Source organism: Neofelis nebulosa, chromosome 12, assembly GCF_028018385.1.
Source record: "Neofelis nebulosa isolate mNeoNeb1 chromosome 12, mNeoNeb1.pri, whole genome shotgun sequence".
Classification (NCBI taxonomy): domain Eukaryota; kingdom Metazoa; phylum Chordata; class Mammalia; order Carnivora; family Felidae; genus Neofelis; species Neofelis nebulosa.
This window is the reverse complement of record NC_080793.1, coordinates 66,221,878-66,244,785: the sequence shown is the minus strand read 5'-3', so window position 1 is coordinate 66,244,785 and position 22,908 is coordinate 66,221,878. Positions and strand designations below refer to the sequence as shown.

The 22,908-nt window shown below is 40.6% G+C and overlaps 1 protein-coding gene across 7 annotated transcripts in view; it reads right to left on the bottom strand.

Moving 5' to 3' along the window:
* FANCC (FA complementation group C) overlaps positions 1-22,908 on the bottom strand; it is a 264,563-nt gene that overhangs the window by 25,981 nt on the left and 215,674 nt on the right. For all 7 annotated transcript variants that reach the window (XM_058695498.1, XM_058695504.1, XM_058695505.1 and 4 more), the window contains 3 exons: positions 19,874-20,030; positions 9,270-9,322; positions 7,899-7,998 (listed from right to left, as the gene is read on the bottom strand). In XM_058695498.1, the coding sequence (XP_058551481.1) occupies positions 7,899-7,998; positions 9,270-9,322; positions 19,874-20,030 (310 nt within the window). The remainder of the gene's footprint in view (positions 1-7,898; positions 7,999-9,269; positions 9,323-19,873; positions 20,031-22,908) is intronic.

Below are 22,908 nucleotides of genomic sequence, written 5' to 3'. Positions count from 1 at the left end.
TATTAAGAAAGAACAAAATTTGCATCATCTGCCCCAAAATGACTGCTTAGTACTAACATGGCCAGAATGTTTTCTTAAACATTTATTTAAAAAAAATTTTTTTGGGGGGGTGCCTGGGTGGCTCAGTCGGTTAAGCAGCTGACTTCAGCTCAGGTCATGATCTCGCAGTCCGTGAGTTTGAGCCCCACATCGGGCTCTGTGCTGACAGCTCAGAGCCTGGAGCCTGCTTCAGATTCTGTGTCTCCCTCTCTCTGACCCTCCCCTGTTCATGCTCTGTCTCTCCCTGTCTCAAAAATAAACTTAAAAAAAAAAAATTAAAAGAAAAAAAATTTTTTTTTCCAATAAACTTGTAAATATGTTCTAGAAAAATGAACCTTTTTGAAATCACCTTCTGGAGCTTAAGAAAAATAGAGTTATCCTCCTGATGTCTTCACAGCAGGTCTTTACCTCAAATGAACCAGATTATGCACATAAATCCATTAAAGTGAGAGTTTCCAAGGCAGTTGTGATATTAGATATTCCAGCATGATTTTTTAACAACAAAAATAAGCATGAAACAACAATGGTGCTCACTATACTTTGAGGGCCAAAGAGCTATAGTTATTTACGCCTTCAGAAGGCACAGAGGCTTTCAAGTACTTTGTAAGAAATTGAGGGAAAATCTAGAAACAGTGAAGTGCATAGGCTTTGATGAGTTTTGGTAAATCTGTAAATCCATGTGACCATCACCCCAGTCAAAATAGAGAACATTTCTATCACCCCAAAAAGTTCCTTTGTGGTCCCACCACTCCCTGGCAACCAATACTGTGATTTCCACAAAAGAGATTTGTTTTGCTTATTCTTGGATTTCATATGAATAGAATCATAGAGTATGTATTCTTTTGTGTCTGGTTTGGCTCAAACTTTTTTTTTTTTTTTTTTTAGATTCATCCATGTTAATGTGCATAAGTAGTTCATTCTTTTTTTATTGTTGACATAATCATTTTATGAATATACCATAATGTTTATTCATTCTCCTATTGATGGGTACCTGGGTTGTTTCCAGTGTGAGGTTATTATGAATAAAGCTGCAAATTAACATTCATATTTATGTCTTTTTGTGGACATGTGCTTTTTCTTGGGTAAATACCACAGGAATGGAATTACTGGATCATGGAGTACACGCTGTTTAACTTTATAAGAAACTGCCATGTAGTTTTCTAGAACGGCTTGTACCATCTCACACCCCTACCAGCAATTTATGAGAATTCCAGTTGCTCCACACACTGCAAACATTTGATATTTTCAATCTTACTAACTTCAGCTATTCCAGTGGGTATGAACTGTCACTACTTTATGGATTTACTATGCATTTACTTGATGGCAAATGATGTAGAACAATTTTCATGTGTTTATTGCCAACTTATATATGTTTTTTGAAGTGTGTATTCATCTCTTTTGTCCATTTCACAAAACTGAGTTGTTTCTTAGGGACTAAGAGATTTTTATTCTGGACACAAATTCTCTGTCAAATATATGTATTAAAAATAATTTCTTGGGGAGCCTGGGTGGCTCAGTCGGTTGGGTGTCCAACTTCAGCTCGGGTCATGATCTGAGAGTTTGTGAGTTTGAGCCCCAGGTCAAGCTCACTGCTGTCAGCCTGTCAGTGCAGAGCCAGCTTCAGATCCTCTGTCCCCCTCTCACTACCCCTCCCCCACTCGCGTGCTCACGTGCGCTTTCTCTCTCAAAAATAAACATTAAAAAAAAAAAGAAAAGAATTTCTCTCAGTTAGTGCTTGCCTCTTCACTTTCTTAACAATGTCTATCAGAGAACAGAAGATTTTAATTCTGATGAAATCTATAATTTACCCATTTTTTTTTTGGATGGTTTGTGCTCTTTTTGCATCCCTCCTAAGAAATCTTAGATCGTTCCAATATAAAAAAGATACTCTCCTATGTTTTCTTCTAGGAGCTTTATAGTTTTAGCATTTACGCTGAAGTCCATGATCCACCTCAAATTAATTTTTGTGTTGGTGAGTTAAGAGGTTCATTTTTTTCTCATTTAGATAATTGGCTGTTTCAGCACAACTATTCAAAACTTTCCCTATTGAATTGCCTTGGTGTCACTCTCAAAGATCAATTTACTACACACATACACACACACACACACACACACACACACACACACACACACATGAACTTTGTATGGATATATCTCTCTGGACTTTTCAGTTCCACCAATCTATCCTGTTGCCAATACCTCACTGGCTTGTAGCTTAAAGTCTTGAAATCAGGTAGTGTGAGTCCTCTGATTTTGCTCTTTCCTTTTTTTTTATTGCATTTGTTTTTCAAAGTTGTTCCGTTGTTCTGGAACTATATGGGTTCTCTCCTTACATATTCAAGTTTCTTTAAGCAATGTTTTATAGTTTGCAATGTAGAGGTCTTATGCACTTGTCGTTAAATTTACTTCTTAGTATTTTACAGGTCACTGTGCATTTGTCTTTCTCTTCTTACTTCTGTCAATTTTTGCTTCATGTATTTTGAAACTGTTGTTAAGCACATATCCATCGTTAATTGGTATTTCTCCTGATGACCTGACCATTCTATGGCATTAGAAAATGTCCCTCTCTGTCTCTGGTCATACCCCTTGCTGTGAAGTCTATGCCATTGGCTGCTAGTAGTGCCATCCAGCTTATTATTTGCACAACCTAGCTCTCCTTTCTTTTACTTCAATCTACGATTTTATCATTAGAATGAGTCTCTTGAAAATAACATACAGTTGGATCTTGGTTTTTATCTACTCTGACATCTGCACCTTTGTACTAGCATATTTAGCTAATTTTTATTTAATATTTGCCATTAACATACTGTTAGTATGTTTGTGTTTAAGTCTATCTTTTGACGTTAGTTTTCTTTTTTTGATGTTAGTCCTTTTTGTTTTGTTTTGTTTTTGTTTCTGTTCCTCTGGCAGCTCACGGCCCTGTCTGTTGACACCTCAAGTCAATCAGATTGTGCCTTCAGTTCTGGGCACCCCTGGCCCCACACAACCCCCTCCCACTCCTCACACGAGCAACCTAAGGAGACAGTTAACAGAGATCCCAATGTGGTTTCCTTTTTCAAAGCTTAAATCTCCTGTAGTTTCCATCTGCTTTTTTGGTTGTTCTCTAGTACCTTCAAATAGTTTTTAAATATATCTTGATCAGACTCTATAATTTTCTTTTGGAAATTTAGTCTAATACATTATCAGACTCGGCCACTGCTGGAACCAGAACCTGAAGTGATTTGCTGTTTGTACTGAGCCATTTTGCAAGTTGACAAAAAAGTGGTTTGTCGTGGCAACACTAGTTCAACTGGGCACATTGACGGAGCTGCACCGCACTCATCAAATACGACAGGCGTGAGGAAGGGACAAAAAGAGAAGGAGAAGGACTGAAGATAAACATTTCTGACAATGGGAAAGAACATGGATGAAGGGGATTTCTCACGAACTGCTGGGGGGAGTATAAACTGACACAACCACATCTGAAAACAATTTGGCACCATCTACAGAAGCTGAATCTTCTCATACCTAATAACCAGCACTTCCACTCCTAAACATATCCCAGAATGTCCAGAACGACACCATTTCTAAAGGAAAACAAAATCTGGATGCTTACCACCACTTTCCCAACAAAGTATTACATGGCACCACCCCACCATGGCCATACACAACACAGAGTGATCACAGGGAGTGGAAAAAGCAAGATTCAAAAGACTGCATACAGTATACTACTCTTGTTTGTTGTTTGTTTTCTCAAGTGCAAAAAAGCAAAGAAAGCATGGTTTGGGAAATCATATATATGTGATCATACTATTTTCAGAAAAAGCAAAGGAATGACAGACATAAATTCAAAACATTTATGGCTAAAGTGGAGGAGAAAGGCAGGGCTATAAAACAGAGATGGGCTACATGGATACATATTAAGTTGTTATTACCAGTCCAGGTCTTGTTTGGATATTGGATTCATATACATTTTATTAAGAATAAATACATGAATGAATGAATAAAACACAGAAAGGAAAGAGCGTTACGCATGGATCACACAGGACACAAGGGTGTTATGCATCAAGGATTATGACTAATCTAAAATGGGCACTTGAGAAGGCAGGGGATCAGTGATGAGAAACAGCCATCAATTAAAAAGGCAGATAATTAGGAACAGCCCTAGAAAGGGAAGTGATATAATATACGTATATGAAGCCCTGTGCAAAGGTAAGAGGTTATTGCCTTCTTATTCTGAGTCCAAAGTCAGGGCAATGAATTCTTTTTTTTTGATCTCTGCCCTGCTTTCCACTGGGACTCAGTATGTGCCCCTCCACACCACTAAACCCATGTACCCTGAGCAGGGTAATATTCTAAATGAAAAGCAACAGAGAAGAGAAAAAGCAAAAGAGAGGAGAGGAGAGGAGAGGAGAGGAGAGGAGAGGAGAGGAGAGGAGAGGAGAGGAGAGGAAAGGGAAACAGAAAGCAACAGAAACAGAGGAAATAATCTTAGAATTTGTATGGAACCACAAAAGACCTTGAGTAGCCAAAGCAATCTTGAGAAAGAACAAAGCTGGAGTCAGCATACTCTCTGATTTCAAACTTTATTACAAACCTACAGTAATCAAAACAGTATAGTACTGGCATAAAAACAGACCCACAGATCAATAGAACAAAATAGAGCCCAGAAATAAACCCACACATATATGGTCAAGGAGCCAAGAATATACAAAGGGGAAAGGACAGTCTCTTTAATAAATGGTGCTGGGAACACTGGATTGCCACATGCAAAAGAATGAAACTGGACCACTATATTAACAACATATACAAAAACTAAACTCAAAATGGATTAGAAACTGGAATGTTAGGACCTGGAACCATAAAGCTCCTAGAAGAAAACAGAGGTGGTAAGTTCCTCAACAATGGTCTTGGCGACGACTTTTGGTTCTGACTCCACAAAAACAAAGGGAACAAAAGAAAAACTAAGTAAGTGAACTACATCAAACTAAAAAAACTTCTGCACAGGGGAGCCTGGGTGGTTCAGTCAGTCGAGCGTTCGACTCTTGACTTTGGCTCAGGTTATAATCTCACGGTTTGTGGAATTGAGCTCCGTGTAGGGCTCTGTGCTGACAGTACTGAGCCTGTTTGGGATTCTCTCTCTTCCTCTCTCTCTGCCCCTTCTCTTACTCACACATGTGCATTCTCTCTAAATAAATAAATAAACTTATAGAAAAACCAAACTTCTGTGCAGCAAAGGAAATCACCAACAGAATGAAAAGGCAACCTACTAAATGGGAGAAAATATTTGCAAATCATATATCTGGATCAGAGGTTAATATCCAAAATATATAAAGAATTCATAAAATTCAATAGCAAAAAAAAAAAAACCCCAATCTGATCAAAAAATGGGCAGAAGATATGAATAGACATTTTTCCAAAGAAGGCATACAGGTGGCCAACAAGTACATGAAAGGGTGTTCAGCATCACTAATCATCAGGGAAATGCAAATCGAAACCACCATGAGATATCACCTCACACCTGTTAGAGTGGCTATTTTCAAAAAGACAAGCTGGCAAGGATGTGGAGAAAATGGAACCCTTGTGCACTGTTAGTGAAAATGTAAACTGGTGTAGCCACTGTGGAAAACAGTATGGAGGTTCCTCAAAAAATCAGAAATACCATATGATCCAATAATCCCACTACTAGGTATCTACCCAGGAAAAATGAAAACATTAATTCAAAAAGGTATCTGCACCCCCCACATTCACTGTAGCATTGTTTACAACAGCAAAGACATGAAAACAACCTAAGTGTCCATGGACGGATGAATGGATAAAGAAAATGTGTTCTACACATTCAGCCTTAAAAAAAAAAAAGTGCTATCTTGCCATTTGTAACATGGATAGAACTTGAGAACTTATTTCATTACTAAATGAAATAAGTCAGACGGAGAAAGATAAATACCATATAATCTCACTTACATGTAGAATCAAAAAAACAAAACAAAGCAATACACCACTTGAGCTCACAGATACAGAGAACAGATTGGTGGTTGCCAGAGGCAGGCTGGGGAGTGGGCAGAATGGATGAAAGTGATCAAAAGGTATAAACCTCTAGTTAACAAATAAGTAAGTCTTGGGGCTGTAATGTATGGTATGGTATACAGTTAATAATACTGTATTGCATATTGAAATGCTGCTAAGAGAGTGTATTTTAACAGTTCTCATCACAAGAAGTTTTGTAACTCTAGTTACAGATGTTAACTGGACTTATCGTGATCATTTCACAATATATATAAATATCAAATCATTATGTTGTACACCTGAAACTAGTATTTGTTAATCATACCTCAATAAAAAAAAAAAGACTGAAAAAAATAAGAACAAACAAATCAATTAAGGGGTGCCTGGATGGGTCAGTCAGGTAAGCATATGACTCATGATCTTGTGGTCATGAGATGGAGTCCTGCATCAGGTTCTGTGTTTACAGTGCAAAGCCTGCTTAGGATTCTCTCTCTCCCTCTCTCTCTGCCCCTACTCCTCTCTCCGCTTACCTGTGCACTCTCTCCCTCAAAATAAATAAGTAAACATTAAAAAAATAATAATTTTAACAAATTAATTAAAAGCAACTGTAACTCTAGTCCAAATCCACAGTGCCCAAGGCCAACAGTCAGGAGCAAGGCTGATAAGAAAAACACCCTTAAGCTAATGCTTTAACCAGTGTCATCTGCCCTAACCTAGGTGTCTTCAGGACTCAAAGGGGCAGGTTTTTTAGAGGTTGGTTCCTAACTGAATTACAGAGAATGTATAGGGAGGATAAAAGATGTTTATAGTTATGCCTCAAAATAGGGGTGAGGGCCAACAAGTGCTTTTCAGCAGAGCTCTCCTCCCATATTCTAGGCTGGGTATTGAAATGCGGTTTGCTACAGTCTAGTTAACCTCTCTAGGGAAAAAGGATGAGAGAAAATCATAAATATTTATGATTGTCTTAAAAAGCAGAACATCTGCTAAAACCTGAGAGATTTCTTTGGTGTAGGGATGTGTGGGATTGCAGCAGGGCCAAGCATCGCACAGCACTGTTCTCCTATGTGAGGCTGTAGAAAGCCACCACGAGGGGACCATGGCCCACCTCCTGGGGAGCTGCAGTGGACCCCACACACAGTAAAGGTCAGTTAAAATATCCCAAAGCGAAAGCTCTGGTAGAAACGCTGTTTCATAAGGTCCCTCTAGTCGGTCACTGGCCCTTGGCAGCAGCTGCCTGGTGTCTGCTGAGGGGGCCCTGCAGTACAAGCCTTCCTGCAGCCCCCCACGCGTGGCTTCTTACTGACTGTGACCACCTCACACCTCTTGGTCATTGTCATTCCTAGCTGCTTCTCTATAATCATTCAAATCTCTCCTCATCATTCTCACTGGCTCCTTTCTCTCCTGGAACCCAGTTCACATTTGGGTTCCTCCCAGGCAGGGAAACTCTGATGATTAAGAATGTCCAGCACTGCTCTGTACTCTGTGGCATTTCCTTCTTAGCACATGCCACATACACTACTGCTGGCCTGACAAGGGCAGAGTCCCGCTCAGCAGAGAGCATACAACACAGGGCCTGGAAAATGCATCCTCCAGGGTGGCATATGCTGGCATGCCAGTTTTCTTACACAACAGTAGATAAATGCTTCCGGGTACCAGGGCGTAGGGCAGACAAGAACTATCTGGATTCATTTTCAATTAAAATGGTTTTACCTTTGCTGGGGCATTCATTTGGAAGCTTTCTTCATAAGCAAAACAGTCTATCAAAATCACTAAAAATTAAGTGCTCCTTTCTGGTGATTAGCCAGATACTCTTAACAGCCTTCCCCCCTCTACCCTGCTTGGGGGAAATGACTAATATGTGCAATATAACAAACCTGCTTGTTTTGTTTTTCCAGAGCTTCCACAAAGCACCATGTAAACACTTGAATAGCGGCTAGTACTTCTGGGGCTCCATCGGTTTCCAGGAGTGCATACCTGAGCAATGCAAAGCCAGATTACACACGTTTAATGATTAATCTGGCAAACATGTGACTCTGAACTGTAAAAGGGAAGAGTGGAAACATTTTTTGTGTGTGCCATAAGCTTCAGCAGTATCCTAGCTCATTAGATTTCGGTCCTTGTGTGTCACTCCTTTCCGAAATACTTTCTTTAAAGTAGCAATCTGCAAAGCTTCCTTGCTTGGTTTTTAAATTATGAAGCACTGCACATCCCTTCCATATAGGCCTGAGTGCTCTCTAGAAGTATTTGTACACTGTATGCCCAGGCATGCAAAATCAACAGACCGTTTTCTTTTTCAAGTGGAGAAAGAGCTCCAAGGGGGTAAACTGTCAGGGTCAAATCTACCCAGTAAACGGTGGAAGAATCTGTGTGTACCTGGATTGGTTTCTGCGCATTTTCATGAAACTAACTTTATATTGAAACAAAAGAAATCAACTCAAACCTTGCCCGCTTTAAACTAAAAACCGCATTGTGACTTATTCCTATGCTCATTTAGCTTGAAGCTGGTATGTTTTAAGACCAACTTAAGGGCTGCTGTAAAAATTCCTTTCCCCAGGGTTACTGTCTGCCCTGGAGGCTCTACTGGTGAATGCCAAGGGGGACGGGTGGGGGAGGGTGAGTACCAGGGCTGCACCAGTACCCACGAAAGAAGACAGAAACCCTCTCTGGGTAACAAGCTCCCACTAACTGCCAGCCATGGTATCCATGGCCTGGTATCCACTGGGCTCTCACCTCTCATCATCTATAAATCCAACGTACTTCCCAAGAAGTACTCACATTTGCAAAATTAATGTGTCAGAGGATAACACGCATAGTTGATTTTGCCTTTCAGAAGAGCTCTCTTAAGAATTGCCTTACTTATTTTTCTTGGTTTTTCTTAGCTTTAAAATCTTTTAAAAAGATTGGTCAGCCCTCATGTGGTGAAGGGAGTACACTGCTACACTTTATTTTGAGCTGAGAAAAATCCTACATGAATATTTAATGATTTAATATCGAATTCAATTCTGCCTTTCTACCATTACTAGAATTTTAAATGGTTAAAAAAAAGAAAGTTATCTTAATTCTTAGGCATTGGTTTTTAAATATACACTGGCATTTGGGTTTTACCAAATAGCTTGGATGGGTAAGACAGAATCAGAAACTAACTTCCCCATGGTATAGCCAGAGACTACCACAAATTCTTTTATTCATATTTGGAAACTGAGCATTTCTAGGCCAATTATTAGCAGAAATAGCACACCATTTACCTGAACATTTCATCAACAATTCTGAATATGGCAGGGTAGCAGGCTGCTTCAGGCTGTAAAAGAGACCAAAAGTAAAATATCAGAAGCATTTCACTGATAACATAATGACTGGTTATTATCGGGGAGATGAGTTGTCTAGAACTGCTCGTGTCTAGAAAATGGGCATATTTCTTTGGGTTAGGAAAAAAAAAATCCAAGTGCATGGAGCAAATGGGTTCTCTTGAGGCAAAGAGATCATGGACAAGCTTTATTTCCTCGTTATACTTCTGTATGTTCCACATTTTCCACAATAAGCCCATACGATCCAAAAAAAGAGTCAATAAGTATCATGGGAAAATAAGTATCATGGTCAATAAGTATCATGGGAAATTTAAAAATGCCTTTCACCAGCATGTTGTAGTGAAGGCAGAGCTTGTGTGCGTTGCCAGTTTTACACAAAGTGCCCATGGGTCTGACCACCTCCCATGGCCTAGAAGTGCCTCAAGGTCAGGTCTGGGCCTGCTATCTTTTCATTCCTCCTTACTGAGCAGTGACAACATAGTAATTGAGGATTATTATAAGGAAAGCAGGGACTACCACCATCCGGAACTATATATGAATTTAGTGGGGTGCCTGGGTGGCTCAGTCAGTTGAGCGTCTAACTTCAGTTCAGGTCACGATCTCACAGTCCATGGGTTCGAGCAATGCGTTGGGCTCTGTGCTGACAGCTCAGAGCCTGGAGCCTGCTTCACATTCTGTGTCTCCCTCTCTCTCTGCCCCTGCCCTGCTCACATTCTGTCTCTCAAAAATAAATAAAACAAAAAAAAATTAAAAAGAAAATAATTTAGCAGCTTCTATTATTTACAATGGAAAAGGGGTTAATGAACACAAAATATTCTATGAATATTTTTGTGATGGTTCTGATGGTTCAAGCCTGCAGAAGTTGACCCACCATAGCTTAGGTAGGGCTTTAATGGGCCTGACTCAGGTTCCCTGTCTTTTCAGCCAGAGCTCAAAGCATGAGAGTTAGCCAGATGAAAAATGCCATTTGTGAAACAAACACATATTTTACAGTAGCATCCAAATGTGAGTGGATTAAGGAATTTCTTTGAGTCATACCACACTTGATATGACCAGCTTTGGCAAACATTTTTTCAAAGCCCCCTCAACAAAAAAAGAAGAAAGGATATGCTTTGCTTCTCAAGTTTTCCGGACCACGCTGAAGAAAGAATGGAACCTATCTCCACAGATTTTCTTTTCTACTCTCTGGTTTGAGCTGGGCATTTTGAGTTGTAACATTGAACGTGTGCCATCTAGTGTTCATACACCGTCACTACAGCCTGCCACAGAAGGCTCCAGGAAAGAGCACCACTACTTATTAAAATGATGGGATAACTTCCTTTTAATTATTGGAAGAGAGAGATTTGTGATTTGTAAGTTACAAATCTCTACTCTCTAGGTAGAGTAACCCATGCTCCCTCATCCTTCACTGATGTGAATTTTTATCTAAAAGAGACCAACTAAAAATTCTCATAGGTAAATCCATGATGTACTCAAAAAATAGTCTGGCAGGGCCACAGTTCAACAGAAGAGATGCAAGTTATTTCTTGGCTTTGATCTCAGGCAAGTCTGTTAATCTCCTGGAGTCTCAGACCCACTGTAAATAACAACAGTTATGAACAGGTCACTGGATAAATGCCCAGAAAATACCATAAAAGTTTCTACGTATTCATAATGGAAAAATCAAACAAGAAGGGAAAAGCACACTGTATGTCTTTTTTTTTTAATGTTTATTTATTTTTGAGAGAGAGAGAGAGAGAGAGAGCGAGTGGGGGAGGTGCAGAGAGAGAGGGAGACACAGAATCTGAAGCAGGCTCCATGCTCTGAGCTCTCAGCACAGAGCCTGATGTGGGGCTCAAACTCATGAACCATGAGATCATGACCTGGGCTGAAGTCGGATGCTTAACCAACTGAACCACCCAGGCACCCCCGCACACTGTATGTCTTAAAGTGATTCATCAAATTCGCCAAAAATTTTTCAAACTTTCGTAGATGGACAATATGCCTCTTAAGTGTTTAAGACCAAATACTGTCAAATGCCCACAGGCAGACAGATACACAGAGCCTGAAAATGCAGTGATAGAAAACCAAAACTAGAAATGGTAAACAGAACCATTCCTTTTGAGAATGGTCTAACGAATCTAGAGCCACTCTATACATTTGATGCTAGTAGAAAATCATTCAACACTGATCACAGATTTCTAAATGGCAAAGGAGAGGATGATCCACTGTGTAGAACAGGGCTACTATGAAACTCAAGGGGGAGAAGAAAGGACGCTGTAACTCAATTTATTAAAAGAGAATTCGAGTTTGGACATACTTCTATTTTATGCAGTGTTTTCTATCAAAACCACTCAATCCAATGTTTTAAATGTCTCCAGAATGTGTGGAGAGAGCTGCCTGCTCTCTCCATGCCAATGGACTCTCTTAGAGTTCCTTCTGTCTAAATATTTCAGACTTTTGGTTGCTCTCAACCTGCTTCTACAACCCATTTCAGCTTTTACAACAGATAAGATGCCAGGAGGCAGGGAAGCCTTGCTGAAACAGCAGTGGCAGAGATTTTGATTTAAAAAGCAGTCTTCCTTGCTGTTCCAGAGCCGTGAACAGCTCTTTCTCATCCTCAGCCTTTACGGATGGTTTTTAAAACAAGACTCTTTACACTTCCCGAGCACATAATTTCAGGGTCAGTGAGTCCCCTCATGAAGTCTGGAGTGCTCACAGGCCAGGCATGTGTCCCAGTGACATCAAATCACAAAAGCAAACTTAAGCTGCTTTTCCTATCAAGAGAATCCTCCAAATAGAATTAAAGTCTTAATTTATGCTTCTTTGGAAGCCATAAATTTCCCTTCTGGATCTTTACAGCATCCTTGTGAGGGAAGAGGCAAACATTTAACCCCTCTGTGTCCTGGCTTATTTGTGGAAGGGGATCCTACAGTAAACACACCACAGGCCACTCTGCAACCTAGCTCGAACCCTAGCTCTGAAGCCCTACAATCCAGGGGATTATCTTTCCTGTAAAAATGAGGGAAAGAAAGACTTTCTTGGGTTCCATCTGTTTATCTGTTTTTCTCCATCCTACCAAAATCTGTTCCTTCTCAAGCTCTGCTTGCTCTTCTCCAACTGGCCTAATGATTTCCATGTTCAGATTATTTCAAATCTAGGGAAACTATGTCACCAAGAGGCCATCAATAACACGTGTTTTGCCCTTCTCTCTTCCCCTCACACCACTCCAATCCTTTCAGTGAATGTCAGAGGACTAACAGAGGATGATGATGGAGGGCTCCAGACTCTGACTTCCTCTTCCTACGGACCAGATTGTTCTGTTGGGTGTCGATCCCCTTCCCATCTCCCACAGCGATTCCAAAATGCCCTGTGTATCTCCTCTCTGCCTAGGACAGCCCATTCCCATCCCTCAACAAAACAAGGGATGACAAAGTCCACACAGAAGAAATGTGTGGCGGTGGTGTGTTCTAGTCCTGTGTTGTGGGGGGAAGGTGAGGGAGAGGCCAACTATCCTTGATGTCCAATCTGTTATTTCCATCCCAATTTATCGAGGATTATTACAAGCCACTCGTCACTTAAGAGAGGCCTGAGAACATGGAAGAACATAACTCTCATGGAAGAAATCTTTCCTCTTTTCTATCATTTTCTGATTCCTTGCGTGTGTTAGACAGAGTATGGGGAGGAGGGGAAAAAGAGAATATAAACCAAAAAGGGATATTATAATATGATTTGAGGTAATTCACAGACAAAAGTGAATGCCTCTTAAGAAAAGGGCAGTGAGGAAACCAAAAATTCTGAAGACTTTTTCATTTATCATCCTTCATAGATATTTTTATCTAAAAAATAAAGTGGGCAAACTGCAGGTGAGAGGTCAAATGAAGTACAGGAAGCCTGGAACAGATTCTCTTTCATGGTCTATTTTAATATAGTTAACTATTTTTACTTAGGAATGGTCATTCTTTTAAAAAGAAGTGGCTGATTAGAAGCTCCCCCTTGAGTTGACCCAGCAGCCTCCAAACCCTGACAGGTGGGAACCCTTGTGTTAATATATGTATATAATTAAAGGGTGACTGTATTTATCAAAAAATAACTTTGCTCTTTTAAAAAGGGGATTCTTCATAAGATTCATTTCAATAGTAAGCTCCTTTATTGAGTTGAAAAACAATTTGCTTTTTAAAATATCTACTTATATAAAATCTTCGTATCTATTGTGTAAAATAAGGCACCTTTATAAATATGTATGTTTTATGATGCCATTTTCTTCTTTTCTACTTCCAAAATGCTAAAAAGAAGACTGTAAATATCCCTTTTACATTTCAGGACCCATTTTGTTTCAAAACACTCAAGTTTCTTTCAATAAATTTGAGCTTGGAAAAATTTTTCTTTCTTTTAAATCTTTACCAGATGTTGTTTATACTACAAGCAACTTTTTTCCATATTCCATAATGTAATTATTGTTTAATTAGTGATAAATGTACCATTTCTGGGCTTAAAGAAAAACTTAAGTTTTTAAAATTTTAAATTTACCCATGCTCTCCAAGGGCGTTAAGTAAGACAAAGGGATGCCAGCTCTGGATGTTGAACAAGATCCATAAAACCTGAAGTTCTTTGTAGCCTCGCCCAGTGGACTCTATATAGTTAGCTTGTGCAGCTTGAGCAGGAAGATGGTCCCTCAACCTGAGAGCTGCTTCTTGGCTCAGTGACTAAGTGGCACTAAAACCCCAGGTCTAACACTGTGCTTTTTTTTCTCTCTCCCTTCATTTGACTGGTCCATTGCAAAGTCCTGAACCCCTCAACAGTAAAGCAGCACTTGCAATCTGGGCCTCCTTTGCAGAGACAATGCTGGCGGGGGTGGGGGGGTAGCGGGGTCTGGTGCCCCCCAGAGGTCAATGATGGGAAGTGCAACTACTGTACGAGATGCAGATTCTTTACTTTTCTGTTACAAGCATAAGCCACCACACTTTCAATTCGATCACTGCTAAATTCATGCGCCACATTAAAGCACTCAAAAAAGAAATGCTTAAAAAACTGCTAGTGAAAAATATGGAAAAGAAAACCCTAGAACATTGGTAAGAAGTTATTCAAGTACAGAAAACTGACATCACCTGGGATCTGGAGTTAATTCTTTAGTATAATCTTTTATTAATGGGGAACTGTGCTTGGAATTTTGTGTAAAGGAAGTTTTTCTTTTTGAAGTGGCTACAACTGCTCTTTGGAGGATGAAGACAAGAACATATTCTATCTCACATCAGGGAGGTTAACAAGGACACTGAGATACCTTCATGTTTTTTATTCTTAAGTTGTTATTAGATTAAGAATTAATTTTCCCCCCAGCTTTATTGAGGCATACTTGACAAGATAAAGAATTTTAACTGAGCTGTGAAGACTTTTGGGTAGGAGAGAATATGAGGAGTATTTTCAAGATTTAAAATCCGAATAAACAAAAACAAAATGAACCCAGTCTCCCTTCCCCCTCTCCTCCCTTTCTTTCATGGGCAAATCTATCTGTGAAGATGAGGGACCAGCTCCTCTGGACCCAGCTGGAGGGGCAGGCGGCATGTGGGGTCAGCCAACAGAGGAGTAGAATGAAAGGGCATGGGAACGAGGGTACATCCCGGCCCTGGCATGCAGCAGGGCAGCCAAGCACAGTGCCACTGTGCCACCCAGCCAGCACTTTTCATTCAAATGTGGAATATAAACAATAGCTTTCTGGGCTCCACAGACAGAATTGTAACTAGAAAACATAACATCCTTCTGATTTGGGTCAGCCTTGGGAAACCAGTGTCAAAAAAAACCCCTGTATAATTAGCAAGTAGTTTTCACTGCTTTTGGTGACATTAGTTTTTAAGGTAGGTCTGAAGCTATAGATTATGGTCTTGAAGTGTGTATTCTGTCAAGGAAAACCAAGACCATCTGCTTTGAAAGGTGTCAGTCTGCACAGTAAATGACAAACTGAGGTTAATACTGCAATTTATTTAGGAGCCACCACATGCAGCAGGTGGCCATGAACTTGGGGCCAGCCCAGCCTATGGAAGCCAAAGGGTGAGTCTCAAAAGTAAGCAGGTTTTGAAAACTTGTTTTTGTTTTGGAAGTCAAAAAGATATATATGCATTTAGAATTCAGGTAATATTAGGTTGGTGCCTGTCTTAATGGAAAATAGCAGGCTTTCCAATATACAAACTTAATGCAATCCCTATCAAAATACCAATAGCATTTTTCACAGTACTAGAACAAACAATTCTAAAACGTGTATGGATCCACAAAAGATCCTGAATAGTCAAAGCAATCTTGAAAAAGCAAAGCAAAGCAAAGCAAAGCAAAGCTAGAGGTATCACAATTCTGGACTTCACATTATATTACAAAGCTGTAGTGATCAAAACAATATGGTACTGGCACAAAAACAGACACATAGGTCAATGGAACAGAACAGAAAACTCAGAAATAAACCCACAATTATATGGTCAATTAATCTTTGACAAAGTAAAGAATAAAACCAATGGGAAAAAGATGGTCTCTTCTATAAATGGTGTTGGGAAAACTGGACAGCTACATGCAGAAGAATGAAACTGGACCACTTTCTTACACCACACACAAAAATAAATTCAAAATGGATTAAATAATTAAATCTAAAGCCTGAAAACATAAAAATTCTAGGAGAGTACAGGCAGTAACTTCTTTGACATTGACTACAGCAACTTCTAGACATGCAACTTCTTTCTAGATGTCTCCTGAGGCAAGGGAAATAAAAGCAAAAATAAACTACCTGGACTACACCAAAATAAAAGGCTTTTGAACAGCAAAGGAAACAATCAACAAAACTAAAAGGCAGCCTATGGAATGGGAGAAGATATTTGCAAATGACATAACTGATAAAGAGTTAGTATCCAATTTATAAAGAACATATAAAAGTCAATACTCCAAAATGAATAATCCAATTAAAAAATGGGCTGACGACATGAACTGACATTTCTCTAAAGAAATACAGATGGCCAACAGACACATGAAAAGATACTCATCAGAGAAAAACAAATCAAACACCTCACACCTGTCAAATGGCTAAACTCAGCGACATAAGAAACAACAGGTGTTGGTAAGAATGTAGAGAAAAAGGAAGCCTTGGGCATTGTTGGGGGCTATGCAAACTGGTACAGCCACTATGGAAAACAGTATAGAGATTCCTCAAAAAGTTAAAAATAGAACTATCTTATGATCCAGCAATCACACTACTGGGTATTTACCCAAATACCAATTCAAAAAAAAAAAAAATTCAAAAAAAAAAAAAATATATGTATATACATATATACACACAATTACACACACACACACACACACACACACACACACACATATATATACAATGGAATATATTCCATTCAGCCATAAAAAAGAATGAAATCTTGCCTTTGCAACGGCATGGATGGAGATAGAATAATGCTTAATGTATAATGTCAGAGAAAGACAAATAACATATAATTGCACTCATATGTGGATTTCAGAAACCAAACAAGCAAAGAGGGAAAAAAATGAGAGAATGAGAAAAAAATTAAAAAACAGACTCTTAATTCTAGAGAACTGATGACTACCAGAGGGGAGGTGGGTGGGGGATGAGTTAAAGAGGTGATAGGGATTAAGGAGTATACTTGTGATGAGCACAGGGTGATATATGGAAGTGTTGAATCATTATATTGTACACCTGAAACTAATATTAATACTGTCTATTAACTACCTAGAATTAAAATAGAAACTTGAGCACCTGGGTGGTTCAGTTGGTTAAGCCTCCAGCTTTGGCACAGGTCGTGATCTCGCAGTTCGTGGGTTTGAGCTCCACATCGGGCTCTGGGCTGACAGCTCTGGGCCTGGAGCCTGCTTTGGATTCTGTGTCTCCCTCTCTCTCTCTGCCCCTCCCTCACTCGTACTCTGTCTCTCTCTCTTGGAAATAAACAAACATTAAAAAAAATTTTTTTTAATGAAAACTTAAAATAATAAAAAATGAACTACCAAAAAAAAAAAAAAAAAGGAGAAAAGAAAATACCAAGCTTTCAAGTCACCGAGAGGCCAAAGAACATTTGGGGAGATCATTTCCCTTTGTACAACCTGTACCACACTTTTATCTTTTGTTTTTGCAACATCTTGTAACTATAGAATTTCCAGGGCTATTTCTGGACAGTCCCAAAAGATGGAAACATAATTAACAGTGCTCCATATAAAATACAAGTTACGTAGACCATCACACTTTAATTACTCTCAGAATCCAACCCTAATGTAATAGGCATCAAGTTTCTTCTGGAGGCAAACACAGCAGGACCCTGCTAGCAGAGTCTAGGAGATCTCTCTGATACTTCTGCATGGCCTTGTCACTGCACGGAGATACATGCTGTGATAAACGAATGAGATGATGCAATTAGGAAGCAGGTTCTTCAGGTTACCCTTCTAATCACTCAGTCACGTCATAGCCATCTTCCAGCCTGCCTGGTTTTCTAGCACTGCAGCCCCAGGATGCCTGAGGAGAACAGCCCACACCAACCAGGGACTTGCAACTCTGCACTGTAATTACCTCCTTGAACGATAAAGCATAGAGAGGTCACATCCTGCCAATGCCACAATAAATTAAACCAAATAACACCCTCTGGAATCCTCCTCTGACCATAATGGAAGCTCTGAAATCTACACACATGATCCTGATAAATACTTTTGTAGATCAACGGCCTTCGAAGCTGTCTGCCTAGGGGAGATCAAACTATAAAAGTTGGAGACTTGAAGGCTGCGTAAGGGCACTGTTTTGTGGGGGTGCCTGCTTCCTGGCTCTCAAGCCTGAGGGCCCAGGTAAAAAGGACATGGGGGAGGTTCAGAGAAGAACCACAGGACCAATGAAGGGCCGCAGAATCAAACCAACTCAGAATGTCGATAGAACTGGAATTTATCTACAGGGAGAGGATCTAAAGACAATTTAATAAGGACCCTGACAGCAAGGAAATAACTCAGGTACTATATTTTGCCACGGAAAAAGGACTAGAGAAAATTAAATTATACCATCACATTTATGTTAAAAATAGAAATAGAGATTTACCTGATAATAAAAGTAATGTTTGAAATGGGCTATATAAACAAACACCTTTGTTCATTTTGAATTTTACTATAATTATTATTATGTAAGGTGCATTCTTATTTCTCACCTAGTAAGGTACTATGCAACTCTTTTGAATGGTGAGGTCAAGCAGTCATTTTCCTAAAAACAAAAAACCTCTCTGCTGCTCTTTTAGTCTTCTGTCCCTATCTTCCTTCCTTCCTCCCTTCCTTACTTTTTTTTTCCTGTCAAACACTGCAAACTTCAAATCAGCTGGGTTCAGTTTGTGCCACTTAACTTACAGGTCCATGGCCAACGGTGACTATAGCACCATCCACAGTCACCTGGGAGGCCCCAGAACGTGAAGGCAGAAAGAAGCCTATGGAGTAAGAGAGAAAGCCTGGACAGTTACATATAAGAGCTGGGGGGTACCTACAAGGAACAATGGACATAGGAAGAAGGCAACTGTTTCAATTAGGATTCCCTAACACAGCCTCCAGTTTGAAAGAGAAAGAAAACAGGACGTTCCAACTGAATTATAAAAAATAGAAGGTGTCTGGGAGGTGGCATTGTGGAAACTGAGCCAACCTCAGAGCTTCCCCCTTCCGAAGTCTCAGCTCAAGTGGGGAGGTGAATACACTCTCCTGCCAGTTTTCTTGCCCCCAACTGAAGATCTGACTTCCCCATCTCTGAACTAATTTTCTCCATCTGTACAGCAGGAAGAAAATCTCTGCGCCCTATCTTCCCCAGGTTATGACAGCTAATGAGAAAGCATGTTAGAAACCACAGGGGTTCTGGTAAAACAGAGGCACAGGGAGCAAGGCACCTCCCTTAGTTTTTGACTGTTTTTTTCAGGCAGCATTGGTCTTTATTCCTGCTCTTACAAAAATGCACATAAATTCCAGAGTTGCCTCCTACAAAAAGAAAACAGCCCCACCCCTCAGGTTCTGGGGGCTGCCTGTGAACCCTGCCACCTAACACTGGATTAGGCAATGAGGCCATTCCATTTGGCCCACTGAGTCCCCAAATTCCCAGGCCCAAGAAGTCCCAAGTACAAGGGAGGATAGGCGAGCCACATCGGGGGAGGAGGGTTCAAGGCTGGAAGGCTTATACCAAAAGAAAACTTACAGAATTCTTCCTTGTTTTTGTTGCTTTAATATTTCTTCTAGGGTTTTGTTTTATTCCTCCTCTCATTCATAAGATCTTCATTTTTTAAAACTAACTTTTCATATGGAAATAAGAAATATCGTTTGAAAACAGTGTGCTCTAATATCAATTCTTGTGAATATGCCATAGAAGGTGCATCAGTCAAGTAAATCTAGAAGCCCCATTTTCAATACATGCTCCAAGTATGCAGAAAAGCCCGGCCACTGGTATTTCTACAACAAAATGCAGATACATTAAAATTCTGTTTACATTTCCCCTTGCTTTGAGAAAAAGAGATGATACCCAGCATCCTCTTTAAGGGGTTTTCTCCTAATCAAAGCCCAGCACGTACCAGCAATGAATCTTTCAAAAAGCATTCGATCCTTCTCAGGAAATTTCTCTCACTGGAGATTAGCTTTTCAAAAAGATGCAGTGTTGCTTTTTCAAGGCTGGGAAGGTGCCGAAGCCAGAGGCAGATGACAGCTGATGTGGGGAGAGAAATCTTCTTCCTTTCAGCAAAAAACAAACAAAATTTTGAACAGAAAAGGGTTACTGAGAAAACAAGACTGAGAGAGATCAAAATGCAGTCACGAATCCAGCTTGTGAATCTTTTCATCATGGTCAGCAGCAGTTAATATTTATAGTATCCGTGAAATTCACCAAGTGTCCATTTGCAAAATAATGTGAATTTGCTTCCAATTCAACTCAAGAAATCAGAGAAATGCTCAAAGGAAAAAAAATGCTTTCAAAAAGGATAAACAAATATCAGTGATGGAAGAAAGTGATAAAAAATAAGATGGAAAAAGGCCTTGAGGTATACATCCCTAATTTAAAAAAAAAGTTATGTTTGGAAGACATTTGTTGGGATGAGCACTGGGTGTTATACGTAGGGGATGAATCACTGGATTCTACTCCTGAATCATTATTGCACTATATGCCAATGAACTTGGATGTAAATTAAAAAAAAAAATTATGTTTTAAAGTACATCATAAAGATTTAATATGTGTAATCAGACCTGGGTTTGAGTCCCAGAGCTACCACCGACTAACTGGATGGCTTTTGAGAAAATTATTTAACCTCCAAACCTCAGCTTACTCATCTGTAAAATGGGCCTATCTCCCTCATAGTGTTCTCAGAGGTATCAAATGCAGTAATTATACATGTACGAAGATTAGCACAATGCTTGACATCTAGTAAACGTTCAGTAACTGTATTTGCAAATCTGTTGCTTGAAAGTTAAAAAAAATTTTTTTCCTTTAGTAACAATTTCATATATGGTGGTTATGACCTGGTAGATCCAGAGTTGATCCCTACCATGGTACTCTGCGCCCTGAACATTTTGTGGAGCTGTGTTTCCATAGAAGAAGGTATGTGGAGGTTCCTCCTGTGTCAGGTCGGTGAATCAGGGGTTCTACCTCCTGGGAGGTAGAGTGAGGAGACACCTGTCTAACTCTGAGCCACTGGTGGCCGTCCCCACAGGGCCCTCCCTGTGAACAGTCGGCCTGTTCTGGCCTGGTGAGACTTCTCTTTCTTCTTTCAGCCCTACTTTCCCAAGGAAGGCCTCCTGCCTCTTCACCTGCAGCACCACAGAGTGCTTTCCAGGTTCTGCCAAAGATGTTTACTGCCTTTAGTAAGAAAAACAAAAGCTGAGGGCACAAAGCCTCCTTATTACCAAAAAACCCCTTCAGGGCTTTCCCTTCACCATGGCTTCTGGGCCATTTCTCTGCAGGAGCTGGCGTGAAGCCCAGGGAATGGGTGCAGGAGCAGGAAATGAATAGGCGGAGTCACGGTGCAATTTCTCGTGATTTCTCTTTTTTCTTCTCCCTCAGCATAACTCCTGCAGACCTCTGTCCTGGATTAACTCTGGGGCAAGGCTAGACAAAGCTGATGAGTTGGAACGAGTCTCAGAGAAGCAAACAGAGGGCAGGATAAAGGCCTCCCTCTGACTCTCTGATCTCACATTCTCACCCTGAGCTTCAACTCTTCTGGGAAGTCCTGCTGGACCCCTTTCCCCCATCTCCCCACGCCTGGCAAAGAACAACTGCCATGGTGCCCCCACCCCTGCATCACCTGGCACATCTGGGGGCCACCCATGGATGCCACCGGTGCTCTAGGCTGCAATTCCCATGCCACCTCCCCTGTTATACTCAATGGCAAGGAGATGGTGGTCATTCACTCAAGGAAGATGACGGAACACTTCTGTGTGCCAGGTACAGGCCAGAAAACTGGGAACAAAACAGACTAGGTCTGTTTTGGGGCCCGGTGGGAGGTACACATCACATACACACACCAAAACTGAGAAAAAGGCATTAAGAAAAAGGACAGGCTGAGGTAAAACAGAATAAGAGAAGTGTCCCAATTTAGATTGGGTGGTCAGGGATCACCTCTCCAGCTGAGCTGAGATTAGCTAGGTGAAGAGTAGCCGGAAGGGCATTCCAGCTGGGGGAATGGCAGCTGTGATGGTCCCGAGACAGGGAAGAGCAAGGTCAGAAGAAGAGAGAAACCCCAGAGTGCAAAGGTGAGGTGGCCTGTGATGAGGTGGTACCAAAGGAAGGAAGGCTCTGGGATTCTATTCAGTGATCATTCTGGCCTGAAGGACTTTACACAGAGGAGTGCCAGGATGTAAGTTACAATCAAAGATCACTCCAGCTGCAGCACAGAGAACGGAGTGCGGGACTAGAATGGGTGCAGGGAGCCCAGGGGGAGCTGGGAGCTGGTGTGACCCAGGTGGCAGTGGAGACGTGAAGAGTATCTGGAATGTATTTTAGCAGTAACATCAAGAGGAACTGGCAATGAATTTGATGAGAGGTGGTGAAGGTGAGGTAGGAATCAAAGTTGTCCCAGGTTTCCTGAGCAACGAGCTGGATGGATCTAGCATTACTCCAATGGAAAGAAGGAAAGAGAAGATTTGTGAAGGATTTATTAAGAGCTCAGTTTGGGGTGTACGAATTTACTTGTTTTTTAAATGTTTATTTTTGAGGGAGAGAGAGGGAGAGAGCACGAGCAGGGGAGGGGCTGAAAGAGAGGGAGACACAGAATCTGAAGCAGGCTCCAGGGTCCAAGCTGTCAGCACAGAACCCGACATGGGGCTTGAACTCGCCAACTGGGAGATCATGACCTGAGCTAAAGTCGGATGCTTAACTGACTGAGCCACCCAGGTGCCCCATTTTTTTAAATTTATTTTTTAATAGAATTTAGAATATCTGAGGAGCGCTCAAAAAAGAGGGATAAAGTAGGCCCTTGAATATCCAAGTTCAAAGTTCTGGGGAGCTATCTGGGCTGAAGATACATATTAAGGAACCGTCAGCCAGCATGGAGTGACACAAGAGTGGAGAACTCCAAGGGCCCATCGGGGAACTCCATCGGGGAAGAAGAGGGCCCAGGTC